Here is a 24,612-nt window from a genome sequence, read left to right on the forward strand (position 1 = left end):
TCCACTCTTTTCTCCGACCGCAGTCATTCGTTCAGTGCTGCTTTGGACCGCTTTGGAAGACCAACTTGGACTTTGGACTTTCTTGTCTCGTTCTCTCGCTTTCTCGCTTTCCGCAATCAGCCCTTCGCCTCGGACTCCCATTTAGATCCAGGTTTGTTTCTTTTTGCCAGCATGATACCCCGTCTGCCGACTTTTTCGATTGCACTGTTGCGCTTTTTCTCCCAGCACCTTTTTGTCACATGTCTTGTCATTCCCTTCCCCTCTACATCCCCTCGACAACATTTTCGCCCGCTGGTTGATGGCGTGTGGGCACGGGATTTCCTGATGGTTTGTTAGGTGTTTTTCTGTATGTTTAAGGGCTTTGTTGGTCCCTGGGGCGGCTTTGCTTCACTCTTTTGATCTTTCTTTTGTCGACTTGTCGTTGCTCTCTCTCTCCCGTCTGCATGTCATACTGGCACTTTTACTTTGTCAGTCTGCATATTTGATGGCGTGGAGGTAATGGTGTGTATGAGGGATAGATAGGTGTAGGAAGATTATTCAACTGGTCTGTTCTTACCTGAGTTGGTCGGCCGCGATGGGAATGTGTGGTCACGTCGCGCCGTGCCTGTCGTCAGTCGAAACAAGCTTTGCGGCTCCGCGCGGGCCGGGCGTCCAGTTGGTTGCCCTGGGTGATCTTGTAAATGTTATCAGGGATGCTGCTGGCGGGACGTTGGGATTATCCCTGTAGGGGTCTTGGTCGTGAGATGGGTTGGTGGTCTTGGGGAAGATGAGTGGGAAGATGAGTGGCGAGAGCGCTGATCCGTGATGTGGGCTGGGCGGAGATCGAGGTCCTCAAATACATGCAGTACACCCGCGCAAACTCGCCGTCTCACTTATCGACCAACTGACCAACCTCTCGCATATATCTCGCTATGTAGATACGTTCACAGCAAGCATTCTACGAAAGGCATGCAACGCGCGCGCCAACGCATCCGGTCTTTTACGCACACACCTACGCCAATCAGCGAGCGTTGGGACCTGCGATAGGCAGGTGCAGAGGAGAAGAAGAAGAAAGAAGATGGCGGGGAGTGTGCATACATGCTTGCGCACGCGAGGTATGCAGCGCGGCGGCGATCCATTGCTTGCTCGCTTGCTCGCTCGCGTGTTGGAGTCGGGTCGGCCTACTCAGCTATGTAGGTGCGTTTGCGGCTCGAGCTGGGATGACTAGAGTGCTGGGTAAGTTTTCCGTCGGTTGATGGGGCAGGCTGACTAAGAGGCGAGCTAGGCAGTCAAGGACATGTAAGTCGAGTGTTTGAGCCGGTCCTGCTCCTTCTCCTGCTCTGTCCGCAGAGAACGCCAGATGGAACAGAGAAATCAGACGGCGTGTCGACAGACCCACAGACACAGACAAAGAGAGACACACTTCTTGCGCGCGCGCTGCTCGCCGCAAGCGTCGGCCGCTTCGCATGCACCCATACCGTCGACCTCGAATCAACTATGCGTGGCGGGCTGGCGGGCTGGCTGGCTGGCAGGTGTTTTCCGAAAATGTCTCCGCACGTGTCTCTCCCGCCGAGGAATGCCTGCATGAGTGCCTGAGTGCCAGGTACGGTGCGGTACCTGAGCGACGAAGTGGCGTGGCGTCGAGGGGGCAACGAATGGAACACCATGCCATGCGATGCGTGGACCTGTCTCACCTCATAGGAAAGAGAGATGGAAAAAAAAGTGTCTTGCGGATTATCGTCGCGTTGATTGCGTTGCGTTGCACGCCGCCTGGATGGATGGCTAGCTAGCTGGCTGGCTGGCTAAATTTTGATGAGATGCATGCGTTTGACTTTTGTTACTTGCCACTGCCACTGCCACTGCTGCTCGAAAGCCTCACCTCCTCTCCAAACGTCTTGACGCGGCCATCGTTCTCCTCGACCTAAATATCCTGTCCGCAGGGGGGCACACGCCGGCAGTGCAGTACTGTACAAGACACGCCGAGCGTGATTACTGGGACCCCTGACCCCTGATCAGCACAACGGACTCGCCCATTCATCCACTCACTCGCTCACTCCTTCCAATGCACTTATGCAGGCAAAAAGACGACAAGACAGGGCAATAGAAAAGAAGAAAATCTAGACTCGCATGCGTAAACGAACCAAGATACCAAACAACCCAACTCTCCACCCACCTACCCAGCTTGTCCACCACCGCGCCGAGCCGAGCCGAGCCGAGCTCAATCATCCTTGACCTCCGCGCACCGCGGACACCCGCGGTCAATGGCGTTGCGAATCAAATGGGCGTGGGCCACCTTGGCGCCGACGCTGCGGCTCGACGTGTCCGGGTCGGCGGCAAACTGCGCCTGCAGCGCGGCCGCCGCCGTGGCGCTCGAGTTGGGGTCGTGGTCGGTGGGGTGCTCGGCCGACGAGCGCTCCGTTTCGAGCAGGCACGACAGGTGGTAGACGTGGCCGCAGGCGAAGCCGATGAGGGTTTCTTTTTCTGTTGGAGGTGAGTGTGAGTTTGGGGTGTTTTGAGAGAGAGATAGAGAATGGGTGTGTGGGCTGAAGCTTACCGTCCTCGACAAACGCCTTGCGGCATCCGACGCAGTGGCCCGGTTTGGCGCGGTGCTCCTCTTGCGCGCGCTCCTCGGGCGACATTTGCGCCTTCTTGTCGTCAGACGCCGGCGCCGCGATCGAGTTGGATTTGGGATTGACAAAGACGTCGACGTGGTCGGCGGCCTTGTCGACGACCTCAAACTTGACGCCGCGCCGTCGGCCCGCGCGCAGCGTGTCCATGGCTTGCGCCACCTCACTTCGCAGCACCTTGGCCACGCCGTCGCTGATGCTGAATTGAATTTCGAATTCTCGCACCATGCGCCGGATGCCGTCGCGCAGGCCTTCAATCTCGAGTCCCTCGGGGATGCGGCGAACGAGTTGGATTGGATCGATGGCTGTACCGACTTCTTCGAGGAGCCCGCGGATAAAGTGTGGCTTGTCCATGCTGTAGTCGAGAAGGTCATCCCAAAGGTCAGGGTCATCTTGGTCCTTGGCAAAGGAAATGGCGTATGAGACGTCGCCGAGTTTCTCGATAATGAGGAAAAGGGCTTTCTTCGTCTGGCCAGTCTTGGAAAGGATGTAGCTGCAAAGGTCAGAAGGTGATGGGGCCTGCTATTGTTGGGAACTTACACAAGCTCTGGGATGTACTGCCTGGCATCGCACACAGCAACTGCCTTTTCGAAATCGTAGCTCTCTGATGACTTGAGCAAGTTCATCAACAGCGGTCGGTCGTATTCAGCGAAAAGTTCCACCGCGAGATCTCCAAAGTCTTCGACAAGTGCCTTGCCCTCGTGCACCAGACGGTCATGACGCCCACGGGATTGAGTTTCTGCACCTTCTCCCTTCCACAGGGAGCGAAGGTAAAAGAAGAGGAAGGGCTGATAGGAGAGCCCCTTTTCTTGCAGCTGCTCGACGACAGCGTGCGGACTAACGATTCCCTGGTATGCTTCATCAATGAGCAGCTGGATAGCCTCCGATGATGCCTCCTCGAGCTCCTCGAGGGGAGCAGATTTCATTTGCTCCCTGGAAACCCTGAGCATGATGAAGCCAGGAATGTCATCGGCAACAGCGCTCATCAAGCGATGATCGCGGATGAGAGACATGGCAGCTTCAGCATTTTGAGTCTGAAAGTAGCAGCTGAGAGCGTCTCTTGGTCGCGCATCCGCGATGTAGAGTTTGGCCAGGCATTCGAGTAAAATGCGCCAATCTCTCCCTCTCTCGCCATCTTCGACGGAATCTTCGCGCACGTCTCCCGAGCTCAGCCTACCCTCTATTGCAGAAATGATGGCTTTGGTGTCGAAAAGCTCCGGCTCCCAGAGGTCCAGCAATTCCTTTACTTTGAGGCGGTCTCGAATAATGTAGTTGCCGAGGACCATCTCGTAGACAATGGAGGGGAGCGGGGGATGTAGCTGTTTGGTCGGGATGTAAGGCGTGATAGCGTCGAACTGGCCAGCCTGCGCAAACGTCCAGACCCAGTGCTCCCATCTCGACGAAGTCCCAAGCACTTTGCCTGCAACCTTGCCCGCAGTCTTCCAGTCTTTGACATCCACCAGCTGTTGCAGCCATAGATCACCTATCCTGCGCTTCTCTTTTTCCACGTTCGAGTTGTGTATTCTTTCAGCCGAGAGTGTTGTTTGCGATGAATCATCCGCAAAAAAGTCAACCATGCTGCCCTGTCGTTTGATGGTCGAGGCAGGGCTGCTGACGCTCGAAGCATCTTCAACAGGCATCGCGTGAGGAATAATGGCCTCTGGGTGGTCGTTGACCAAACCCCATGCCTCGTCGTATTTTTTGTGCTCCAAAAGCCACGTCAAGTGGTCCGCGAGGTCGCGCTTTAATCCAATAACGCAGTCGTAGGGACTGTGGATGTAAATCTTTAAACCCGCAGTCGATGCTACGGATTGAGCACCCTTCAGTACCACGGGTTTCGCTGTAGCCGAAACGGCTGTTTGCGCAGAAGAGCCGCGTGATGGTGGTTTTGCAGTGTCGCCGCTACTTGTCAGGCTGACTATGCTGGCGCCAGAGCTAAAGATGCGGCGGGCACTCATGCCGGCGTCCCAGAGACCTTCACCAATGGCTTCGAGGGCGCCTCTTTGAGCCGATGTACCAGCTTGTAACGTTGGGACGTACATCGTGCTAAGGTGGTAGTCATTCGCAGAGAGGGTTTCGTAACGACTAATAGTCAGGGTGTCGACATCCACCTCCTCGGACGTCTTGGCATTGATTAGCCTCAACTCGGGTTGGATGCCATTATTGCGGTGGTGCACGCCGCGCTTGGGCGATGACGCCTCTTGGGCCGCAGAGGCAATCGGATTATTGTCGTCGTCCCGGGTGCGGTATGCGAGAACAAGCAGAATGGAAGGGGTATAAAGCGATAAACCAGAAATAATACAGTCGTCGAAACGAAGTCTACGCGGATTGTTAGCCTGTGACTCTTCCCGGCATAGAAAACTTACTTGTGTATAATGTCCGCACGTCCAATAGATCTCTCTGGAACATGCCTGCCATTTCCAACTCCCCCTGGGTCGACATGTATCACCCACGCCGTGTCACCCCATCCCACCAAGAGTTTCTCTTTTCGGGATACACCTGGCCTGGATCCGGGTTTACTTGCAGAAGATGGCCTTTCTAAGCCGTTGCTCAAAACGGCATCGCCATCAGACTCGAGCTTTTGATCGTCGGCCCATTCGAGCCTTGCTTTCCAAACGCCAGCCATGTCTTCCCATTGGCCGTGGTAGGGCCGATCCACGTGAGCTATTCGTCTCCACGCAAGCTCGGCATCTGCGCTTTCGAGCTTGACATTTGATCGCATTATCTTTATGCCTTGTTCATTTGCCCAAGCGACGTATTTGCCGGATAATGACCACTTGATTGTGCTGATGGTGCCTTCTCCAGAATGCAGTACAGCATCCTTTCCCGTGTTTGATCCAAGTCCAATAGACCCGAGCCATCCGGAAGCCGCAGCAGCAGCGCTATTTGTGTTTGCCTCTGCACTCACACCCGCTCGACCGCCCTGAGTGAGGATGAGGTTGCCTGCCAGACCGCCCGATAGAAATTGCTTGTCGCTCTTGTAGTCGGGTGAGAGAGCAACCGCATTGAGAGGTCTCCGGAAGTTCCTGAGCATAATATCCTTTGGATCTACTAACGAAAACACACAGACCTGACCGTCTATGGACGAGGTCGCGACGTATATCGAGTTCGATGGTGTGGCTGGCAAGGGCACCATCTGTCTCTGGTTCCTCGCAGCTCCCGCCGCGTTGACGCTGGCCGACGTTGGGACTCTTTGCTCTACCGCTCTATTGGGAGGTTCCGTAGCAGATCTTGTTGGGAGCTCGGCCCTAAAATCCGGCATTGGCGGAGGAAAGGGAGACACGGAAACGGACGTGATGGAGGCAGAGTGGGCGCGATAGAATCGCAGCGACTGGAATGAGGGGAGCGAGAGGACATTCTGATACCGTCAGTCTCGTCCAATCATTGGAAGCTTCAAACTTACCACATGGCCATTGTGAGTCCCGATAATCTACTCGACCTTAGCAATCTCAACATATTGGCGCGACTGGACTTGGGCGCTTGGTGATTCATACCATCTTGTCCCCACCGACCAAGAAGCTGCTCGTAGCATCGCCATTGCGGTATACAGAGCCCAAGTAGCCAGTGAGGCGGTCGTACTTTAGCTTGGGCTCCTCATCCTCTTCGTCGTCGTCTTCGGACTCGCCGTGGTCGGCGGTGCTGACCTCTGAGACGGTGCTGCGCTCGTCGAGATTGGCGGCGCCATCGTCGGGGTTGTGTCCATTCGGTTGCGCAGCCATGCTGAGGGCATGGTCCACGCCTTGGTCGTCTGGCAGCTGTGAAGTCGATGGGGGCGTGGACATGCTAGCATGACGACGTGAGTTGCGGCGGGACGTGACTAAGCCCGTGGCCGGCTAGCCTGGCTAGCGCGGAGACGGAGACACGGGCGGCGCGGCGCGCTCGGATGGTTGGACATTTGACGTATCTCCCGCGACTTTTCCTCTGTCTTCACTTTCGAGCCAAGTCTCACCCTCCGCCCCCGATGAAACCCGTCATTCAGACCCGGCGATGCAGTCTTTTCGCTTCCATGCCTTCAATTGGTCCAAACTGAGCGCCGCAACTTTGCGGGGACCGCGCTCCATCCAGTCCTACGGCCCTGCTGCTCTGCACCGCGTCTCCCGTCGACAATACTCCAAGGATGCCCGCCCTTTTTCTTCCAATTCCACCCGATCCAAAGAAAAGCAAATTGAACCCGAATCGAAAGATCCTACTCCGCCTGAGGAACAGTCCAAGCCGATCAACCATGGAAAGCGAAGCAGAACCTCAAGTCCGGAGAAATCCACGCTTCGAAAAGTTGCCGTGGAAGCACAGCGCAAGAGATTGAGGGCAAGAACGGGAATACGAGACATGGAGACCAAGGTAGGAATATCCTGACATTGGCCCATCCCCATGCTAAGAGGTCGACAGAAAGTCACAGCATACTGCGCCGCGGAATCGTACAACATTGAAAAAGTCCTCAACTTGGTCAAGGGCGAAGGCTATGAGCTAGACCCTTATCAGACTGGACTTTTCCCTCAAGTCGTCCATATACGTGTCAACAATGCGCTGGAAAGCACAGACACCGGGGACCTCTTCATCTTTCCATCGGGAACCGTCGTCGCTTGGAACATCCAGGAAAAGGTAGCATTCAGACTGGTCAACAAGACACTCGTCCCCGCCGCCGAAGGCACCGAACTAGACGACATGGAGATTGAAGACATGGCATACATCGAGAATCCACGGTCAAGCACCAGCGACGTGTCGGGCGATACGATCGTACTTGGGACCAGCGGGGCAGAAGAGGACCACCGATCAGCCGCGCTGACGGCTCATCTGGAAGGCCAATCTTTTCCCACGCACGAGGTCGACGCAGTTCTGGCCAAGATTGCTTTTTCCTCTGGCTTGGCGCGCTCGACCAAACTCGCCGTGCTCGAAGGCCTGCTCAACAACTACTTTGAATCGACACGCAACATCCCGACGGTACTGTCAAGAGGATCAAGGCTGCGATTCAGCCGGCGCTTCATCCTGATGAAAACAGGCGAGCTGCTCAACATCCGGGCGCAGCTGAATTTGTACTCGGAGCTAACCGATGCGCTTCCCGACCTCTTCTGGGACAGCCGTCACGATCTGGGCCTCGAGGACTATTACACCAAAGTCGGCCGCGCCCTTGATGTTTCGGTACGCATCAAGTCACTCAACGACAAGCTGACGTACGCCCAAGAGATTGCTCAGGTCTTGAGCTCTCGCCTCGAGGAGAAACACGGACATACCCTCGAATGGATCATTATCCTTTTGATTGCCTTTGAGATATTGCTCGAACTCAGACGCCTCTGGAAAGAGCACCAGGAGGTTTCGGAGCCAGACAGTCTGGAAAATCTCCTTCGCCGCTACTTGTCTGGCAAAGCGAAGCCAGGCAAGGAAGAGCAGATTGAACAATAGCTTTTGTGTACATGAATTCTTCGCTCTCGCCTCGCTGTTGTACGTAAAAGTCTTGTTTTGGGCTGGTCGCTCTGCTACGGATACCCTACTCTTTGGCGGTAAAATGTACATTGCAAGGCGGCGCTTCCAAAGTACGCAACTTCGGAATCAAATCTTCTCTGTTATATCGTATTCGTCTCTCCCAAAGTCTTTGAGTCCTCTCCATTCTGTGGCGACTTCATGATTCTACAACGCACATCTCAGGACAGCAAGCATGCCTCGGTGCTTCGCTGCTGCACACTGCGTCAAGCGAGTGCGCTTGTTGCGGGAGCTGTGTCCAATTTATCCTCTGTCATCATCATTCAGGTGGAAGAGAACAATTTGGCAGATAAGTTAGCAGCAAAGAGCCCCCTAGAGCTGATTTGGTACTTATTTTGACGCAACTTAGCAAAGGTGGAGTCCCGTTTCCCTGGTTCCGGATGCTCTGCTTGGACTCCAATCGGGTATTGAGGGCTTCGTGGCGCGAAGAGAGTGCCTGGCATTGGTAACGACCGGGATGGTTCAGGATTTTTCGCGGTAAGTTTGCATGCTCACAGGGGCTTCCAGCTTGCAGGCATGCCCTTTTCTTTGAGTCCTTCTCGGCCACTGATTTGTTTCTCGCGGGGCTGCAAGTCGGCCCCTGAAAATAGAAGAAACGGAGCGTAGCCTGTTTTTTATTTCTTTATTCGCTGCCGCGCCACTTATCTCTTCGTCCCATTTTCGGAACTCAGGGGTCATGGACTAGCGAGCGACCTAAGACTTTCTGGAAGATTTGAACGACGTCTGGTCAAGAGCAATGTCGTTGCATTGTTTGCTTCACTTTGAGAGACGGCACGGTGATGATGTTTTCTTTTGTCTTCGTTGCTTTTTCTGGGGATGTGGGGGAGGCGCGTGGCGCGTGGATATCCCGCTCCTTTCCCGTTCGCTCAACACCTCACGGCTCCATTCGACATGTGTGCGCTCATTCTTCAATTCTTCAAGGTACAAAACTATCGCTCAAGTAAACCATGGAGGCCGAAGGCGCGGACGATCCCGGATACAGAACATTCTGCGATTGACATGTTTGGCTCAGTCGTCTCCACGGCCGATATCGTGGCCCAATCCGAGCACTCGGACGGGACGAGATGGTACTTAGTCAGGTGCCAGCTTGGCAACTCCATGCTACCTTGACCCGCCCGTCTTGCATGACAGAGAGGGAGACCGATGTATTCCTCTCAGCGAGCTACTTTTACGCATCGGAGCTTCTCTTTACTTCGAGGTACCACTACTCTGACTATTTCTGAACATCTTCTGCAGCCATAGAAAATCTCGTAAACAGACAGCCATGCTCAGCGGACCAGATTTGGTAAGCATCTCGAAAGCTCACCAGAAAATCTGCTGACGGCTTCCAGATTACGTATATCAGCGTACCATTGACGCTCACTGGCGTGGTACAGATCTACATCTTGTGCAAGGCGATATGGATCTACTACAAGCTTTACCGGTCCGTGCCGAACAAACTAAGATCATTCTATTCCTTCTACCCGGATCCGTCTTCCGGCACAGTTCTTGTCATTGCACCGACGATAGTGTGCACAAATCCCGGACTCTGGCATGACACTGCTCCCCCCAAGTTCTACCAAATGGACACGCAAAAGTTCCGTCACGGGGGCTTTTGGAAGCTCTGGGGCCGCCAGAAGAAAGATGATCCAGTGCTACCGACAGCGCAAGACTGGGACGAGAAGAGGCTGAATCGCTGTCAGCTCATGCCGTCGTGGATGACCAGCCAAACGAAGATTGCACTGGAACCGCGGAGATTCCACGTCAGCGAACCCAAGGACCTTTTCCGGCCATGGATGGAGACCGCCACGACCCTCGGATTCCGGCTCGACCAAGCAAAAGACCTCACCCACGGCGAGTTCCACAAGTGGGCCAAAGACACGCGCATCACCGTGGGCATCGACATGGGCATCACGCCGCAAAAGCTGGCCATGCCGTGGAAGATCTTCGTGTGGTTTGCGCTGGCCGTCGGAACCAACCCCTTTGATCTCGACCCGCAGAAGGACAAGTTCAAATTCAAGCACATCACCAAGCACGAGGTCTTGATGCGCCTCTCGCGAGTCGGCGACGCCTGGAACTTTGCGCTGGACACGGATCAGTACTACGAGTACTCGGTCCGCCGCGCGCTCGCTTTGGTCAACTTCATGTGCTTCGAACGCAAGGGCGCTGTCTTCGGCCGTTTTCTGGGCAGCCCGGACGAGTTCAAGCTCACGCCTGACTTCTTTCGGCGTCCCGACCATTTCGCGACGCATACGACGCCTGCCACCGCGAGACTCCAGTCGGCGGCCTTGACGTGGATTTTCTACAAGGAGCACTTGGCTGGACAGCCGCTGCACAAGTTCCGAAGTGAGCTTCTTGTGTGCCAGTGGATGCTCGAAGCGCAACAGCGCAGTTTGCTTTTTCTCGCTGAGCTCGACCGCGAAGGAAATTTGGAGTCCACGCTGCACGAGGTGTTTCGCGAACATTCTGGCGAAGAGTCTCCAGCTGTGCGGGAGCTCCTGAAGATTCTGCGGCACGACTTCCAGTCATCTGCATACCTCAGGCAGTCGTGCGAGTTCCTCTCTACTGTGCGCCAACTCGTCCAAAAATTGAAGAGCTCCCAGCTCCAGTCGTCAGCAGAGCCCGGCGCCTCATCAACTGCAAACGACATCCAGGCGCTGCTCAGCAAGTGGGAAAAGCCGCTCGACCCACCCCGTCGCTCCACGGCCGCACCACCGGGCATCGCCGCGGCCGCGGAGCTGCAGTCCGAGATCCGCCAAGTGTCGACGCGCAGGAAGCTGTTGTCCGAAATAGCTCGTGGCGGTCGATTCACCGAACTCAGAGACCGCTACGACCCGCACAAGCGCGAGGGCTGCGCCGTAGAAAACGAGCCGCTTCCTGCTGGCGATTTGGCGCTGCTGGCGCATGTGTATCTGGCCATGCAGCCGTGGCAGCATCACCTCAGGATGGGCTGGGAGTTGAGTCCGTGCATCAGGGATCCGTTGTTGCAGACGTTGAAAGGGGAAGACGACAAGGAGACGGGATCTGATGTGGAGAATTGCATTGACACTTTGGAGCAAGTAGCGCAAGAGGCCAGGAGCGGCATCTACTCTGGACCGTGGGAAAGAGACATGGTATACAGCCTGCTGAAGAGCGAGGATGTTCCGCAAGTAGTTTTTTTGGTTTGAACACTTGCGTACGTGCGGCCTGCACAGTGGAGGCGCAAAGACTCGAGGACTACGTGCGCTGAATTTGTGCCCGATGCTCTCAAATACAACGCCGGCACTGTCGCTCCAATGTCGAAAGACCTGGACGAACACCGCCGCCCCAAGACACAACCACAATACTCCTGCAACACAAAAAAAGTGGACTTGCCGCCGTACTAGTCCTGACATTAGCATGTTGCCCATCAATATTCAGGAAGTAGAGTTAGATCAGTGACATACCCCGCTGACGGACGATCCAAACGTAGCCCTGGCGGGCCTGACAAAATCAAAAGACATGGCGGCGGCAGGCGGTGGGCAGACAACAGGGAGCTTGTGAGGGAAAAAGAAAAAGGGAGTAAAATCAGCTCTTAGGGGCGTGGGCGCGGCGGCAAAGGTGATCTTGTGAAGAGAAAGATTCTTTCGTGGCGAGAATGCAGGCGAGCGATGATGTTGGTGACGGGTGCTCTGGAGAACAACAACAGGAGAGGGACACGGATAGGGAAAATAGGCACGGGGAGGGAGCATCCAACGGCGTTGTTTGCCCGAAATCTCTGGAAGCCGCGCGTCGGCACCCTACTGTAGGTCGAGGGGGAGAGGAAGCTGGCTGCTGAGTGCCCACCTACGGTACATTACCCCAAGGAAAAGCCCACTGCTTCCCCACGTGTACCGTGTCGACACCGCGCTTGTTTGCGCAAATTTCTTCAATGTCCCTTCTTCTGTCCCCACAGTGTGCCCTCGCCTTCCCTCCTCTTTCAATATCCGCACCAAGACTGCCTACCCAGGTGGTGGGAAATGCCTTAGTTGATACGTGTACCTATCTAGTCCTACCTCAGCGTAGTCCTCTTGGGTAAGGTACGGTAGTCTCCCTCGTGGGTAGTCCCCTTGCACGTAGGTAGGTAGTCGTACGGTACACGCGGGTAGTCCTACTGGGCAGCACATAATAGCAGTGTCGTGAATCCAGTGAACACGTTACGGACGGACGAGTCACCAGCCAGCGAAAGAAACAGCATAGCATCGCATAGCATTGATAGCATTGCATGCGCTACAGACGGCTCACCACCGTCGCCGCCGCCACCCACGCGGTCCCAGCAAGGGAACGACTTGCACACTTCCGTTCCTCTTCTGCCGCCCTGTACACGCGCACATTCGCGCCCGCAGCAGCCCGCCACAGAAGTTTTTCGTCGTGATTCGGTATAAAGACTAGCGTGCGCGTCAAGCCAAGAAGCCTGAGTAAGGAAAAGGGGCATCAAACTCGTGCGAATCGTACAGTACGCAAGGAAAGAAGAGAGAATTGGGGCGAGACGAAAAGAAAGGGGGAGAGTGGCCGTGGCGTAGAGCGAATCCTTCCTGGCGACCACTCGCTAGACTGGAGTCAGGGTCGACGAGGCTACGGCCGCTCCGAACGCTCTCGCTCCGCCTGCCGATCCAGCCAGCGGTCCGCGTGTGCGGCGGACGCCGACTGCTCCAGGGGCGCCGCCCTGCCAGTGGTGTCGCCCGCGTCATACGTCATGCCGTCGATTCGCTGAGCGTCGCGAACTTGCGCCTCGGTGCTTGGAGTGCTGGCGCCAGACCTGGCCTCGGTGCCGCTGACGCCCGTCATGGGGCTTGGTGGGCCCTGGCTCATGTTGCTCTGGAAGCCGCCCACGGAGCCCCCGGCGCCGCTGCTTTGCATCGAGTCGGGGCGGTCGCGCAGGTATGGAGGGACGGCAGACGCGCTTGTGCTGGCCTTACCGACCACAGGCGAGCCCAGGTGGGACGCAGTGCGAGCCGGAGTGCGGGCGCCCTCGCCAAAGCCGACAAGTGAGGGCGCGCCTTCGTCGCTGAAGCCGCCGACGCTGCTCGTGTCCATGTCTTGGTCCTCGCTCATGCGGTCCGCGATCGAGGGGTCGTAGCCAACGTCGCTACCGCTGGCCCAGGTGGTACGACCGCCGACGGATCCGGTGGCCGATGCCGATCCCACTGTGCTGCGCTCGCGCACGAGCTGAGGTTGGTTATTGGCGTCGAAGTAGCCTTGTGTTTGAGGGCCCGAAGGGATGGCGCCACTGCCGCCCATGGCCGACGAAGGGTTGAGATTTGAGGGACGACCGCCAGCAACGCCGACGCGCTCCAGGCCGGCAAGTCGCGATATCCGGTCGGCGCGTTCAGCTTCGAGTGGGTGCTGCTGATGATGGTGGGGCAAGTGGCCTCGGTGGCCGTCCTTGATGGCGACGGTCGACAGCTCAGACATGGAGGTTGTGGTGGAGTTGGGAGTGCCACTGGAGTGAGTTGAGATTAGCTGGCGATAGTAATCATGGTCCTCAGAAGAAGAACTCACGGGACATCTGACGGGGTAACCGGGTCCGAGGGAGGAGGGGGAAGGTTGATCAGCGTGGGAGCGTTCGACATGATGGCTGTGGTCGGGTGTCGTGGTGCTGAGAGGTTGGACCTGGCAGGCGCGTGGACAATGTCAAGATGAGGGTGGAGATGGATGGGCGCAGATAGGTGGTAGCTGTGGAGCAATAGCGGGGGGGTTGAGTAGGGGAAGAAGATGAAGAGTCGTGGAGGCTGGAGGAGCAGTTAGGTCGTCCCCGGCGCAGGGTAGGGCTGGGCTGCACTAGCCTGAGGCCACTACATGTACATTGCGATTACGTCACGGGCCCCGAGCTTGGCGATCGACGGCGGATCCCTCCATGTCTCCCCAGTCCCCACACTGGACGGACCACGAGCGTGTTGAAAGAAATGCGACAGACCTCCTCGCAGAGCATTCTTCTCCTGTTACAGTTACGCTGAAGGGAGCATCCATCCACTGCGACAGCTGCGCTCAGGGAGCACTCATTCATCGCCGCAGCTTAACCCAGGCGGCCCGTCTCAATTCTTTCAACACCACAGCATCCACCATCTACAGCCACGGACACCTCCTCCTCCCTTCACCAATCCCTCCACCAAAGGCCGTCCTACGCCCCCCAAACGCCCCTCACGCCCCACGCCCCCCACCCAGCGACCGCCAACAACCACACCTGCGTCCCATAATACCCGAGCGCCCTCCCCAACCCCGCGCTCCTCCTCCCGCGAAAGTGGCTCCGCAGCCCCAACTCGACGTGCGCGATGCGCAGCGCCAGCAGCGTCGCCAGCGCTCCGTGCAGCACTCGGCGACTGATGGCGCCGTTCAGCTCGGCCAGCGCCGCCAGCGTCAGGGCGAGCGGCACGTTTTCGAGGAAATTGGCGTGTGAGCGGGTCGCGATGAAGAGGGCGTCGTTTTCGGGTGCGTGGGGCGTTGGTGTTGAGGCGTCGGAGGAGAGGGGGGACGGGGTAGACGTAGATGGTGCTTTGCTGCTGCGGTCGCCCATGTAGCTGTGTTGTTGTGCAGTGGTGAGCTTCCTTCGTCCTGATAGAGAGAGCAGAGCAGAAGAGAGGGCACCACTGTGTACTCACGTCTTCCCCTTGATCCGCTGCCACACGATGCGGTTGCTCAGCAGCGCCAGGTAAACGACAAACGGCGCGCTCCACGCCGCCGTGACGGGTGCGAGTGCGAGCCCGAGGCCGAGCTTGTCGAGGCCGCGCGTCGCCATCCTGTCTTCTGTCCCTGCAACTCAAACGCCGAAATGCGTGACGAGAATCGTGCGTCGAAGAAGAAGAAAGGACGTCGGCGAGCGCAATGTATGATCGGCCCGAACGAACGCGAATCGAGTAATACACCGATATACAGTACGGCAGCACAGCAGCAGGCAGCACAGAGCTGGACTTCCGATGAGCGAGCAGACTACCATTAAGCAGGAAACCAAGCGCCCTTCATTTATATATGCAAGGGCCGCCGCTGGACAGCCGCCAAACCCACCGACGGCACCCCCAAAACATAGCGTCGGTTCGGCCGTCATGTCACTCGTTTCTCAGCTCCAAGGGCGGATACAGGTATCTTACCTCACCTCACCTCCCCTAGCAGTAAGATACCACCAACATGCCCCTCTCACTCCCCTGCCCCTTCGAGAAAAGCGACACAGCATGAAGCAAGTTGTGCAACGGCGGAGTAATACTCTTCTGGTTACCCACGCTCAACAAAAGCGGTGGCTGACAGGAATTTGTACGCTGTGACGGGTAGGTGATATACTGACAGGCAGGGAGCATTCGAGAAAGATGGGCTCTTCTGTAGGCGAGTTGTGGGGAGCATCTCTCACTTCAACAGGCCCCTACCTTACTACTCAACGCCAGGCGAACAAACAGGCAAATAGGCACGCATGCATGTACGTATGTAGGAACTTAGGGATGCTCTCTGATTGGCTACTACTGAACGTCGGAAGGTATGAACACAGACAGAAAACGGCGGACGCGCAGACGCACGCCGGGAAGACAGCAGAAGAGGAGGGCAAAGGTAAGCCAGATGAGGACATATCTGTCAAAGGAGCCAGTGAAGGGCCAATCCACGACGCGGCAAGTGAGCAAGAGGGCCCACTGCGCAGCAGCAGCAGCAGCAGCGGCGGCGCAGCGGCCCGCCGGGGACGGGGGGAAGACGATGATGCCCAGAACAACGAAGACAACGAAGATACACCACCCCACGCTAAAGCACACGCAGTACTCGACGAATGCCTCTGCCCAGGCGTCCAGCCTGGCGGCCCGCTACGCCGCCGCTGTCGACGCCTCCCTCAAGCGGACCCGGACGCCGTCCGCCGGCGCGTCCGTCAACGTCAGCCCGTGCCTGACAGGCCGGCTATCGACACCGACGCCCTCGACCGTGTCGAACCGCTGCAGCAAGCGCACGAGGACGTAGCTGGCCTCGGTCAGCGCGAACTGCTGGCCCAAGCAGATGCGCGGGCCGCCGTTGAAGGGCAGAAACTCCCACCCGGGCCGGCGGCCCTCCCAGCGCTCCGGCTTGAAGTCGTCGGCGTCGGCCCCCCAAATGTCGGTGCGGTGGTGCATGACGTAGACGCTGTAGTTGATCTCGGTGCCGGCGGGCACGAAGATGGGCGCGTCGCCGGTTGGCCCGCCGCCGCGCGGGAGCGTCGTGTCGCGGATGCTGCGCCGCGAGTTGAGCGGCACCACGGGGTAGAGGCGCAGGACTTCGTTGATGACTTGCTGTAGGTACTTGCAGCTCTTGAGGCGCGAGAAGGATAATTCTGACGGGTCTTCGTACGAGCCAAAGTCCTCGAGGATCACCGAGCGCAGCTTCTTCCACACGGCCGGGTGTTGGGCCAGTAGCCAGACGGTCCAGGATAGCAGAGAGGCCGTCGTGTCGCGGCCCGCCAGCAGAATGTTGAGCAACTGGTCGCGGAGCAGAACGGGGTCGCGCGTCTCATCGGCGAGCGCGTTCAGAAAGACGTACTTGTCCTTGCCGTTGGCAGTCTTTGGGGCTCCGGCGCCTTTTTCGCGCGAGAGGGCCATTTGCACAAAGTAGTCGACAAAGGCGTGGACTTCGGAGCAATGCTGTTTAAAGGTCTTGGTGTGCATGAGCCAGTACTTGGTGTCGAGACGGGCGCCTTGGGCGAGGTACCACTGGGCCTTGTCAAAGGAATAGGCAAAGGCCTTTTCGTCACGCTCGGGCGCCGCCGTCTTGGGTGCAGTGTATCCGGGAAGCGCCGCGAGCTGGCTGTCGACGCTCTCGCCAAAGAGGAATTCGGTTGCCGAGTCGAGCGTCAGGCGAAAGAAGAGAGGCCCAATGTCGGTCACGGATGTCCAGCCGTCAGGGTTCACGGGCAACGCCTTCATCAGGTTCTGCATGTGGACCTCCTCCAAGTCGAGATCTGACACTAGCTCGCGCGCAAACTGGGGGCGCAGCAGGGCACGAGAGTATTCCCAGTCCTTGCCATCCGCCGCGAACTGATTGGTTGTGAGCTCATGCATGCACACCAGACTAGCGGGACCAGAGCTGAAAACTCACAATGCCATGTCCCAGCAGCGGCTCAAAGTTGTCGATACGGCGGGGCCCAAGCGAGAAGTCTTTGAATTTTGTGGCAAGCATCGCCTGGATGTTCTTTGGTTCGCTGGTGAAGATGATGGTGTCTCCGGCGACGTTGAGCCGCATGGCGCCCACAGGGTATCCCAGCTTCTTGCTGATATCGTGCCACCGCTGCAGGACGAGCTGCGGCACTGCCTTGACCTTGTCGGCGCTCATCATGCCGTACACGTTCCAGAAGCCCGTCACGTCCAGAGGGTTGAAGAATGGAAGCTCCTGGCAGCCGAGCTGCTTCGCTTTGATGGCGTTGCGGCCCATTCGCAGAAAATGGAGGAGGAACTTGACTGTAATGAAAGCAGCGATGGCTCCCAGGCCCAGGAACGCGGTTGGCTGCATGGCGAGCTCGGCCTCGTGGGCGACAGGGACAAGGAGTGTTCTCGGTGTGGGTGAGCTGGGGTGTATGGCGGAGGTGTAGGTTGAGGCGTTCGTATTGTCGAGGCCAAAGGTAAAATGGAAAATGGGAAGGTGCGGACTGGCGGTGCCGCAGGGCTGGGTCGAGGTTTTTCAACCCAAAAAGCGACGCGCTTAAGGTTGCTGCCGAGCAAGCACCACGGCTTTATACGGACGTAGAACATCTGGAGAAGAAACGTGCCGTTGAGCCGTCTGACGCGAATGACTTGGGTGCATGTTGCCGCCTTGGGAGCATCCCGCCATGAACTGACAGGCTTGCGGGGTCAAGGCCGACCAGCAGCGACGAGATTGGGTCGTCGCCCTGCAGGAGGATTCCAGCGCCACGCCATGTCAGCGGATACCACTTGCTGCTTCGGGCAACGATGCAGCTGCGCGGCCACTGAGGAGGCGGCGCTTTGATATCACCTTGTCGCTGGTCGGTGGTCCTGCACGTCTTCCGTTCGTTCGGAGCATGCCACCATCTCTGCCAGTGCGAGCATCCGGATCCCTGCGTCGAGCACGGCACTTGGACCATTCGACGCCTCGCGACATTGTTACCTCCTCCGGCTCGGGACGGAACCGCGCAGCCCGTGGCCGAGTGACATCACTTGTTCACCTTGTTCAAAGGACCAACACCGCCGCCTCAAGTTCGTCTCCTGCTAATGCATCATGCTCATCATGCTCATCATTGCTACAGTAGCCTGCAAATCTGCAAATCTCTCCTCTAAGCGAGCTGGATAGTAATCGCTGGAGAGTAATCGCTGGAAGCGAGCAAGACAGGTTGCCATTCACGATTACTATTGACAATGCGCAGTCAATGCAAAAGTGAGACGCCCAAACATTCGGAGTCGGCACATCTTTCGCAGCCTCTCTTGACTCTGTGAATCAGTCTGGAGAAGATCCGTGTCGCCCTTGGCTTCTTCGGCTGTCCTCCTCTCGCACGTATTATGCAGACACCGTCATGGCCGACGTCGAGAAGTTGGCAACAGTCGATAGTCTGCAGTCATTGCCTTCCAGCTGTTTTTCAGCCGTGGCGATTTCGAGGGTCCTCCAGTGTTGACAGCGTAGGAGCTCATGAACCGGAACCCCAGAGAATTTCCCACGTGCTTGCCATTCGACAGGGTAAGCCGCCAGCGAGCATGCGTCAGATTTGGCCATGCTGGATTCTCGTCCTGAGAATATCAATGGAGGCAAATAGTAATCCAAATGTTTAGCGAATATCGAACCATGACTCAACCTCCCATTTGGCCGAGCAAATCTCCAATGTCCTTCTCTTTGGTGACGCGGAGTTTCCTCTTCTTGCGCTCAGGCTGACCGGCGGAAGCAATGTCGGCTTCTTTGTGGTCCTGTTGTTTGGCGTTGCGCAACAACCATAGATGTTTCCTAGCCTTGAGCGCAACAGTGCCTCTATCGTAGAGAAACATTCTGGGAAGTGCGTCCGTGTCAGAATTCGACGAGTCGGCCAAGAGTTTCGACGAAAACCACTTTTCGTACTGAAGCCCTAGACGAGACGCCATTGACACTGAATTCCACTCCTGGTCGACTGCCCTGGCCTTGTCACTATTTCGGACATTAGCTCATGGCTCACACGCAAACGGCCGAGCGGGCCTCTCACACTGGAAAACGGTCCCACCAGTCGTCACCGAAACTGCTGACCTCCTCGAGAGATTCATTGTAGTCCATGAAGTGGCAGATTTTGAGACAAGGCAAACATGCTAGGAAGAGCAGGGAATCTTTGGTAACAAGCCTATTGTCGTGGATGTGGAGCACACGCAGTCTGGAAAATGCGCCTTCTTCTCTTGCTGCGATGGACCATGCTTTGATCACTCGGTCATCGACTTCAGTGGTGTCGGCTGGCTCACTACGAGCCGCGTTGTAAATAAGTAGGCTTGCCAAGTTGGAAAGCTCTTTAATTGTGCACCAGTATCCTCTGGGAAGTCTCGAGTCCTGGAGCGCGACGTGGGCCAGCCACTCAAATCGTGGTGCGTTGGATTGCTTGAGAATGTATTTGAGCGTTGAAGGCAAGACCAAAGTCCCGATGCAAATTGTTTTGTGGTCCTGGAAACCCTCTTGCTCGTGAGAGCACGCTCGCACAAACATTTGCCATGTTCTGACCGAGTTGAGACGTAACCGCTTCACCTCAGCCCAGAGTTTCCGCCTTATTGTCCAGGGCAGGCACGTCAGGTGGTTGTAGTCAAGAGCATCGAGATTCTGCAGAATGCATCGCATAGCGGCATCTTCCAACGAAGCAGATCCACTTGGATTTTTGTATTGCGTGACATCTCTGAGGCTTCCAGTGGTTGCTTTGAACCATCCTAGTGCCGATTGACTCGAGGTGAGGTTTCTCGGGGTGAGAGACGCCATTGCGTGCTGGGTTTCGAGGTTGCAAATCCCTCTGGCGACAGTTGAAGGCTATGAGAGCATGGTGTTGTATCGTTGAACCACAAGAATATCAAGGCGGGATGCTGAGCACGAAAGACATGGGCGAGTCGTGTCTTGAGGTTGGGTGTTGATGCTGGTCGCGTTGCTGATGGGCGATCTGCCTCACAAGTGCTCGCAGCGCGGCCACGACTTTGTTGACTTGGGGCGCCTCAGCTGCCCGCCCGCAGTCGATGCGGTCCGGAATCGCAGGCTGAGGTGCCCTCCGCACCATCTTCTTCCACTGTGCGCCACTCCCCCACCTCCCCTCCTCTTCTACTCTTCCTTTCCTCTCTCAAAGCAGGGTGAGCCATGTGCTCTGAAGACGTGCCATGCGAACATGCTCCTCAAAAAGCCCACCGTCCTCCTCTGCTCCTACAACTGCCTCAATTCCTTGTCCGTTAATCCGCAAATATCGAGTACGTCATCTACACACAACCGACGTCGACCCCGACCACACCCAACCTGGGCACGCGCCTACGCCGACATTGCAGCCGACCACGGCGCCTTTGCCAAAGGTCACGATGCATTTCCATGGCCCAAGACATTTGGCACCGCTAGGGAACCGACACCCTACGAAATCCTCAGCCTCAGAAAAGGCGCACCTTACAGCAAGCGCCGTTTCTTTGAACTTGTAAAGATCTACCATCCGGACCGCCCAACCCCTTTGCACGTTGATCCAGAAGCATGCCCGGAGGCCACCCGCCTCGAACGGTATCGACTCGTAGTCGCGGCACACGACATCCTGTCAGACCCGGTCAAGCGCAGCGCGTACGACCGATTCGGCGCAGGATGGGGAGCGATGAGATCCATAACAGTACCGGACTACGATAGGCCGCAGTGGAAACCTGGGCAGGATCCTACGGCGAATGCGACCTGGGAAGACTGGGAGCGGTGGTACAGCCGCGACGAGAAGAGCGAGCAACACCCCCTGTTCGTCTCCAACGGCGCATTCGTGGCCTTCATCGTCATGTTCGCCGCGCTGGGCGGCATCGCGCAGGTCACGCGAGCCGGAAACTTTGGACATACCTTGGTGGAGCGGAGGGAAATGGTCCATTCGCAGACGAGCAAGGACCTGAGGCGAGTCAAGCAAGACGCCATCACGGGTGATCGTGGAGCCAAACTACAATCATTTCTCCGGCATCGTGACGCGGAAACGCGGACGGACGAGGCGTATAGAAGACTTCTGCCGAATCCAGAAGTCTGCTCAAGCGAGATGGTACAAGGGAGAGACGTGGGTGGCACACGTCCCTAGAAGATGCCGTCAGACTTGGTTTTTTCTTTTTAAGCATGGCAGGCGGCGTTTGGAGCACCAATGGAGACGACTGAAAGAAGTGGCGCAACATACGCGTCGAGGTCTGGTACGCAGGCAACCGAATGGGCGGCTGATTGATTTACGTGGGATTACTGGATTTGGTGCTGGCACAAATGATATACATTCCTATGCCTGTGTTACGTCGAGGTCGTTCTCGAAGGGTTACATACAGCCTCGTGTCCTCACCTCATTCCTGGTCTTACACAGGTACAACTACGCCATACAGGAGCAGCTCGAGCGGGTCCACTAAAGTGGCGCAGGCCGTCCGTTTTCCTGTTTCAACCAATGCTGCGCCACAATTCTGACTCCAGACCATGTCACCGCCATCAGCTCGACGACGGCTCATCGCGTTGGCCGCCCTTGTACTTTTCCTCGCCGTATATCTAGCCTCTACCAACATATCATTGTCACGGAAACTCCAGCAACTATCACTACCACTCCTTCGTCCCTCGACTCCTACACAGTCTCAAACAACAATGGGTGGCGGACATGGATACCGAACTGTGGCGTACTTTGTCAACTGGGTGTGTGCCTTCTCCGCATACACACATATGCAGTGCTCTCTTCTCGACCAGCCATGTCCTGACGTTTGATAGGCAATCTACGGTCGCAACCATCAACCCCAAGATCTCCCCGCGGACAAGCTGACCCATGCCCTGTATGCCTTTGCCAACGTGCGACCGGACAGCGGCGAAGTGTAAGCAACCATCCGCCCCTCACCCGCGTCCCGCAAACCAATCTGACGGGCGACGCAGGTACATGACGGACTCGTGGTCCGACGTCGAGAAACACTACCCAACCGACTCGTGGAACGATGTCGGCAACAACGTCTACGGCTGCATCAAGCAGCTCTTCCTGCACAAGAAGCGCAACCGCAACTTCAAGGTCCTCCTGTCCATCGGCGGCTGGACCTACTCGCCCAACTTCGCCGTCCCCGCCAGCACGCCCGCCGGCCGCCAGCGCTTCGCCCAGTCTGCCGTCCAGCTGCTCAAAGACCTCGGCCTGGATGGCCTCGACATCGACTGGGAGTACCCCCAAACCGACGAACAGGCACGTGACCTCGTCCTGCTGCTCAAGGAGACGCGAGAAGAGCTCGACCGCTACGCCGACCACGTCCACCAGCTCCAGCAAGCGCGCGCGCAGCCCGGCCAGCAGTACGAGCGGCCGCACTTCCTGCTCACCATCGCGGCGCCGTGCGGGCCGCAAAACTACCAGAAGCTGCACCTGGCCGATATGGACCGCTACCTCGACTTCATCAACCTGATGGCGTACGACTTTGCCGGCAGCTGGGACCCCGTCGCCGGCCACCAGGCCAACCTGTTCCCCTGCCATAACAACCCCAACTGCACGCCCTTCAACGGCGACCAGGCCGTGCGCTGGTACGTCGAGCATGGCGTGCCCAGCGAGAAGCTGGTCTACGGTATGCCGCTGTATGGCCGCGCGTTTGGCAGCACGGATGGTTTGGGGCACCCGTCGACGCCTGTCGGCGAAGGCACCTGGGAGAACGGCGTCTTTGACTACAAGGTACACACCCTCATCCAATCCAACCCACCCAGCATCCCTCTCTCCGACTAACAACTAACAACTCCCACGCAGGCCCTGCCCCTCCCCGGCGCTGTAGAGCACTACGACCGCGACGCGGCCGCCAGCTACTGCCACGACAACTCCCGCCACCTCATCATCTCGTACGACAACAAGCACGCCGCCACCGACAAGATCAACTACATCGTCGGGCTGCGCCCGCACGACGCCGACCCGGGCGCCCCGTCTGGCCCGCGCCTCGGCGGCGCCATGTGGTGGGAGTCGTCGGCCGACAAGCTGGGCGACGAGAGCCTCATCAATCACGTGTCGACGACCCTGGGTGGCTATAACCAGGCCAAGTTTGAGCATCGTTTGAATTGTTTGGTGTACCCGGAGAGCAGGTTTGATAATTTGAGGAATGGGTTTCCCGGGGAGTAGGGTTGGGTTGGGGTTGAGAGAGGGGAGGGCGTTGATGGGTTGGCATGTTTTGGTTTGGGTTAATTATAGCCGTGTTTTATTTGAAAAATCTTTCTCGATGCTTTTGGATTGTCGTGGAGCCGTCTGCCTTCTCCCTGCTGTGTGAATCTTGAACTCGATACCGAGCCACTGATAGTGCCACACGGACGGCTGCTGGTAAATTGGATGGAATATTTACGAACTCTGCTGCTGTTGTACACATCCGGGACCTCTCGATGCCTCTACGCCGGACGCTTGATCTCGCCAGGAATCTATTGCAAATAAAATGCTTTTCTTTACAGCCACGTCGACACGCCTATTTGCCCTTCTTGACCCAGTCCTCGACGGTTTCCCTGGCGCTGCCAATCTTCTCCTCCAACATGGCGACGCTCATCTTGCTGTGGGCCTTGCCCGTCTCGACGAAGCGCGTGACGCGGTCCTTGATGCGCAGGTGGTTCTCGGCGAGGGCGGGGTAGCGCTCCTCGTACGTCCAGATGAGGTTGCCGACGTTGCGGGTGGTGAGGGGGAGCAGGGCGTACGAGGCAGCGACGCCGACGGCGACGGGCACCGACGCGCGCAGCAGGATGTTGCGGTTGCGCGTGACGATGCTGCCGGCCATGGCCGACACCAGCACGTACAGCCCGCCGGGCATGACGCGCTCGCCGCTCTCCTTGGGCGGCGCCAGCGACGCCACCGTCTGCGTGAAGCTGTTTTCCAGCCGCAGCGCCTCCGTCAGCCCGCTGTTGACCTTGTCCTCGGCCGCCGCGGCGTAGCCATGCAGGAACAGCCGCCCGCGGGCCACTTGTTCGGTCAGCCGCTCGGTCGGCGTGGGAGCGTACGGCTTTTGAGCGGAGGGCTGCGTCTTGACGGGTTGCTGCTGGGGCTCGTCCTTGGGCGGCGCCGGCGCGGTGAAGTCGTCGTAGATGGGCTTGCGGAGTGCCTGCGGGACTGTTTAGAGCTCGTTTCCTGGACACATGGAGGTACAAACCGATTCCAATGGGTTTTCGGGGCTCTCAGCGTGCACATAGCGAGCGGAGGATAGGGCGAGACCGGCCGCAAGAATTGCGGACGTCGCCGGCACAACGGCGCGCTGGAAAGTGGTGAGCGGGATGCCAATTGGTAGAGTAGAGTGCAGGAGCATCTCACCTGCCGGAGGAGCGGTCTAAAGGCCATGGCGGAGGACAAGGACGGGTCAATGGGGAGCAGTCGACGTCGGCAACGTCAAGGTGTTTGCACGATCGAAGTTGGTTGCGTCGGTCCCCCGGGCAGGGCAGGGCCGGGGCAGAGACGGAGCCTCCCGGGATCCGCGCGCGGCACCGCCAAGCTCGTCTGCCGTCATTCGTT

General features: G+C 57.4%; 10 protein-coding genes across 10 annotated transcripts; 4 read left to right on the forward strand and 6 right to left on the reverse strand.

The window, feature by feature from the left end:
- Positions 1–2,197: 2,197 nt before the first annotated feature.
- On the reverse strand, positions 2,198–6,325 carry J3D65DRAFT_561954 (uncharacterized protein; the record flags this gene model as incomplete). The annotated part of the gene is made up of 6 exons (XM_066797540.1): positions 2,198–2,522; positions 2,548–3,099; positions 3,147–4,925; positions 4,973–5,964; positions 6,010–6,036; positions 6,101–6,325. 6 exons carry the CDS (start codon positions 6,323–6,325, stop codon positions 2,198–2,200), a joined length of 3,900 nt encoding a protein of 1,299 aa, XP_066650334.1.
- A 167-nt stretch (positions 6,326–6,492) lies between these two features.
- On the forward strand, positions 6,493–8,156 carry J3D65DRAFT_641814 (uncharacterized protein). Its single transcript, XM_066801920.1, has 2 exons — positions 6,493–6,944; positions 6,993–8,156. The coding sequence occupies exons 1-2, from the start codon at positions 6,594–6,596 to the stop codon at positions 8,001–8,003; spliced, it is 1,362 nt and encodes a 453-aa protein (XP_066650335.1). The 5' UTR covers positions 6,493–6,593; the 3' UTR covers positions 8,004–8,156.
- A 1,095-nt stretch (positions 8,157–9,251) lies between these two features.
- J3D65DRAFT_163967 (uncharacterized protein) lies at positions 9,252–11,452 on the forward strand. The gene is made up of 2 exons (XM_066794194.1): positions 9,252–9,366; positions 9,413–11,452. The coding sequence occupies exons 1-2, from the start codon at positions 9,346–9,348 to the stop codon at positions 11,225–11,227; spliced, it is 1,836 nt and encodes a 611-aa protein (XP_066650336.1). The 5' UTR covers positions 9,252–9,345; the 3' UTR covers positions 11,228–11,452.
- Positions 11,453–12,270: 818 nt separating this feature from the next.
- Positions 12,271–13,812, reverse strand: J3D65DRAFT_641826 (uncharacterized protein). The gene is made up of 2 exons (XM_066801921.1): positions 13,560–13,812; positions 12,271–13,500 (listed from the first exon to the last, which is right to left on the reverse strand). The coding sequence occupies exons 1-2, from the start codon at positions 13,628–13,630 to the stop codon at positions 12,633–12,635; spliced, it is 939 nt and encodes a 312-aa protein (XP_066650337.1). The 5' UTR covers positions 13,631–13,812; the 3' UTR covers positions 12,271–12,632.
- Positions 13,813–14,178: 366 nt separating this feature from the next.
- Positions 14,179–14,793, reverse strand: J3D65DRAFT_672359 (membrane-associated, eicosanoid/glutathione metabolism protein; the record flags this gene model as incomplete). Its single annotated transcript, XM_066803491.1, has 2 exons — positions 14,179–14,575; positions 14,657–14,793. 2 exons carry the CDS (start codon positions 14,791–14,793, stop codon positions 14,179–14,181), a joined length of 534 nt encoding a protein of 177 aa, XP_066650338.1.
- A 679-nt stretch (positions 14,794–15,472) lies between these two features.
- On the reverse strand, positions 15,473–17,701 carry J3D65DRAFT_641832 (cytochrome P450 52A12). The gene is made up of 2 exons (XM_066801922.1): positions 17,094–17,701; positions 15,473–17,032 (listed from the first exon to the last, which is right to left on the reverse strand). The coding sequence occupies exons 1-2, from the start codon at positions 17,502–17,504 to the stop codon at positions 15,836–15,838; spliced, it is 1,608 nt and encodes a 535-aa protein (XP_066650339.1). The 5' UTR covers positions 17,505–17,701; the 3' UTR covers positions 15,473–15,835.
- A 1,080-nt stretch (positions 17,702–18,781) lies between these two features.
- Positions 18,782–20,087, reverse strand: J3D65DRAFT_164780 (uncharacterized protein). The gene is made up of 2 exons (XM_066794196.1): positions 19,174–20,087; positions 18,782–19,118 (listed from the first exon to the last, which is right to left on the reverse strand). The coding sequence occupies exons 1-2, from the start codon at positions 19,920–19,922 to the stop codon at positions 18,791–18,793; spliced, it is 1,077 nt and encodes a 358-aa protein (XP_066650340.1). The 5' UTR covers positions 19,923–20,087; the 3' UTR covers positions 18,782–18,790.
- A 95-nt stretch (positions 20,088–20,182) lies between these two features.
- Positions 20,183–21,418, forward strand: J3D65DRAFT_164800 (uncharacterized protein). The gene has a single exon (XM_066794197.1). It carries the CDS (start codon positions 20,317–20,319, stop codon positions 21,229–21,231), a length of 915 nt encoding a protein of 304 aa, XP_066650341.1. The 5' UTR covers positions 20,183–20,316; the 3' UTR covers positions 21,232–21,418.
- Positions 21,419–21,552: 134 nt separating this feature from the next.
- Positions 21,553–23,441, forward strand: J3D65DRAFT_641840 (acidic chitinase). The gene is made up of 3 exons (XM_066801923.1): positions 21,553–21,815; positions 21,888–22,815; positions 22,888–23,441. The coding sequence occupies exons 2-3, from the start codon at positions 21,943–21,945 to the stop codon at positions 23,248–23,250; spliced, it is 1,236 nt and encodes a 411-aa protein (XP_066650342.1). The 5' UTR covers positions 21,553–21,815; positions 21,888–21,942; the 3' UTR covers positions 23,251–23,441.
- Positions 23,097–24,441, reverse strand: J3D65DRAFT_688739 (apolipo protein O-domain-containing protein; the record flags this gene model as incomplete). The annotated part of the gene is made up of 3 exons (XM_066803871.1): positions 23,097–24,208; positions 24,257–24,358; positions 24,415–24,441. The coding sequence occupies 3 exons, from the start codon at positions 24,439–24,441 to the stop codon at positions 23,585–23,587; spliced, it is 753 nt and encodes a 250-aa protein (XP_066650343.1). The 3' UTR covers positions 23,097–23,584.
- Positions 24,442–24,612: the final 171 nt, after the last annotated feature.

Source organism: Phyllosticta citribraziliensis (genome assembly GCF_038025025.1).
Source record: "Phyllosticta citribraziliensis strain CPC 17464 chromosome Unknown J3D65scaffold_15, whole genome shotgun sequence".
In the NCBI taxonomy this organism is placed as follows: Eukaryota; Fungi; Ascomycota; class Dothideomycetes; order Botryosphaeriales; family Phyllostictaceae; genus Phyllosticta; species Phyllosticta citribraziliensis.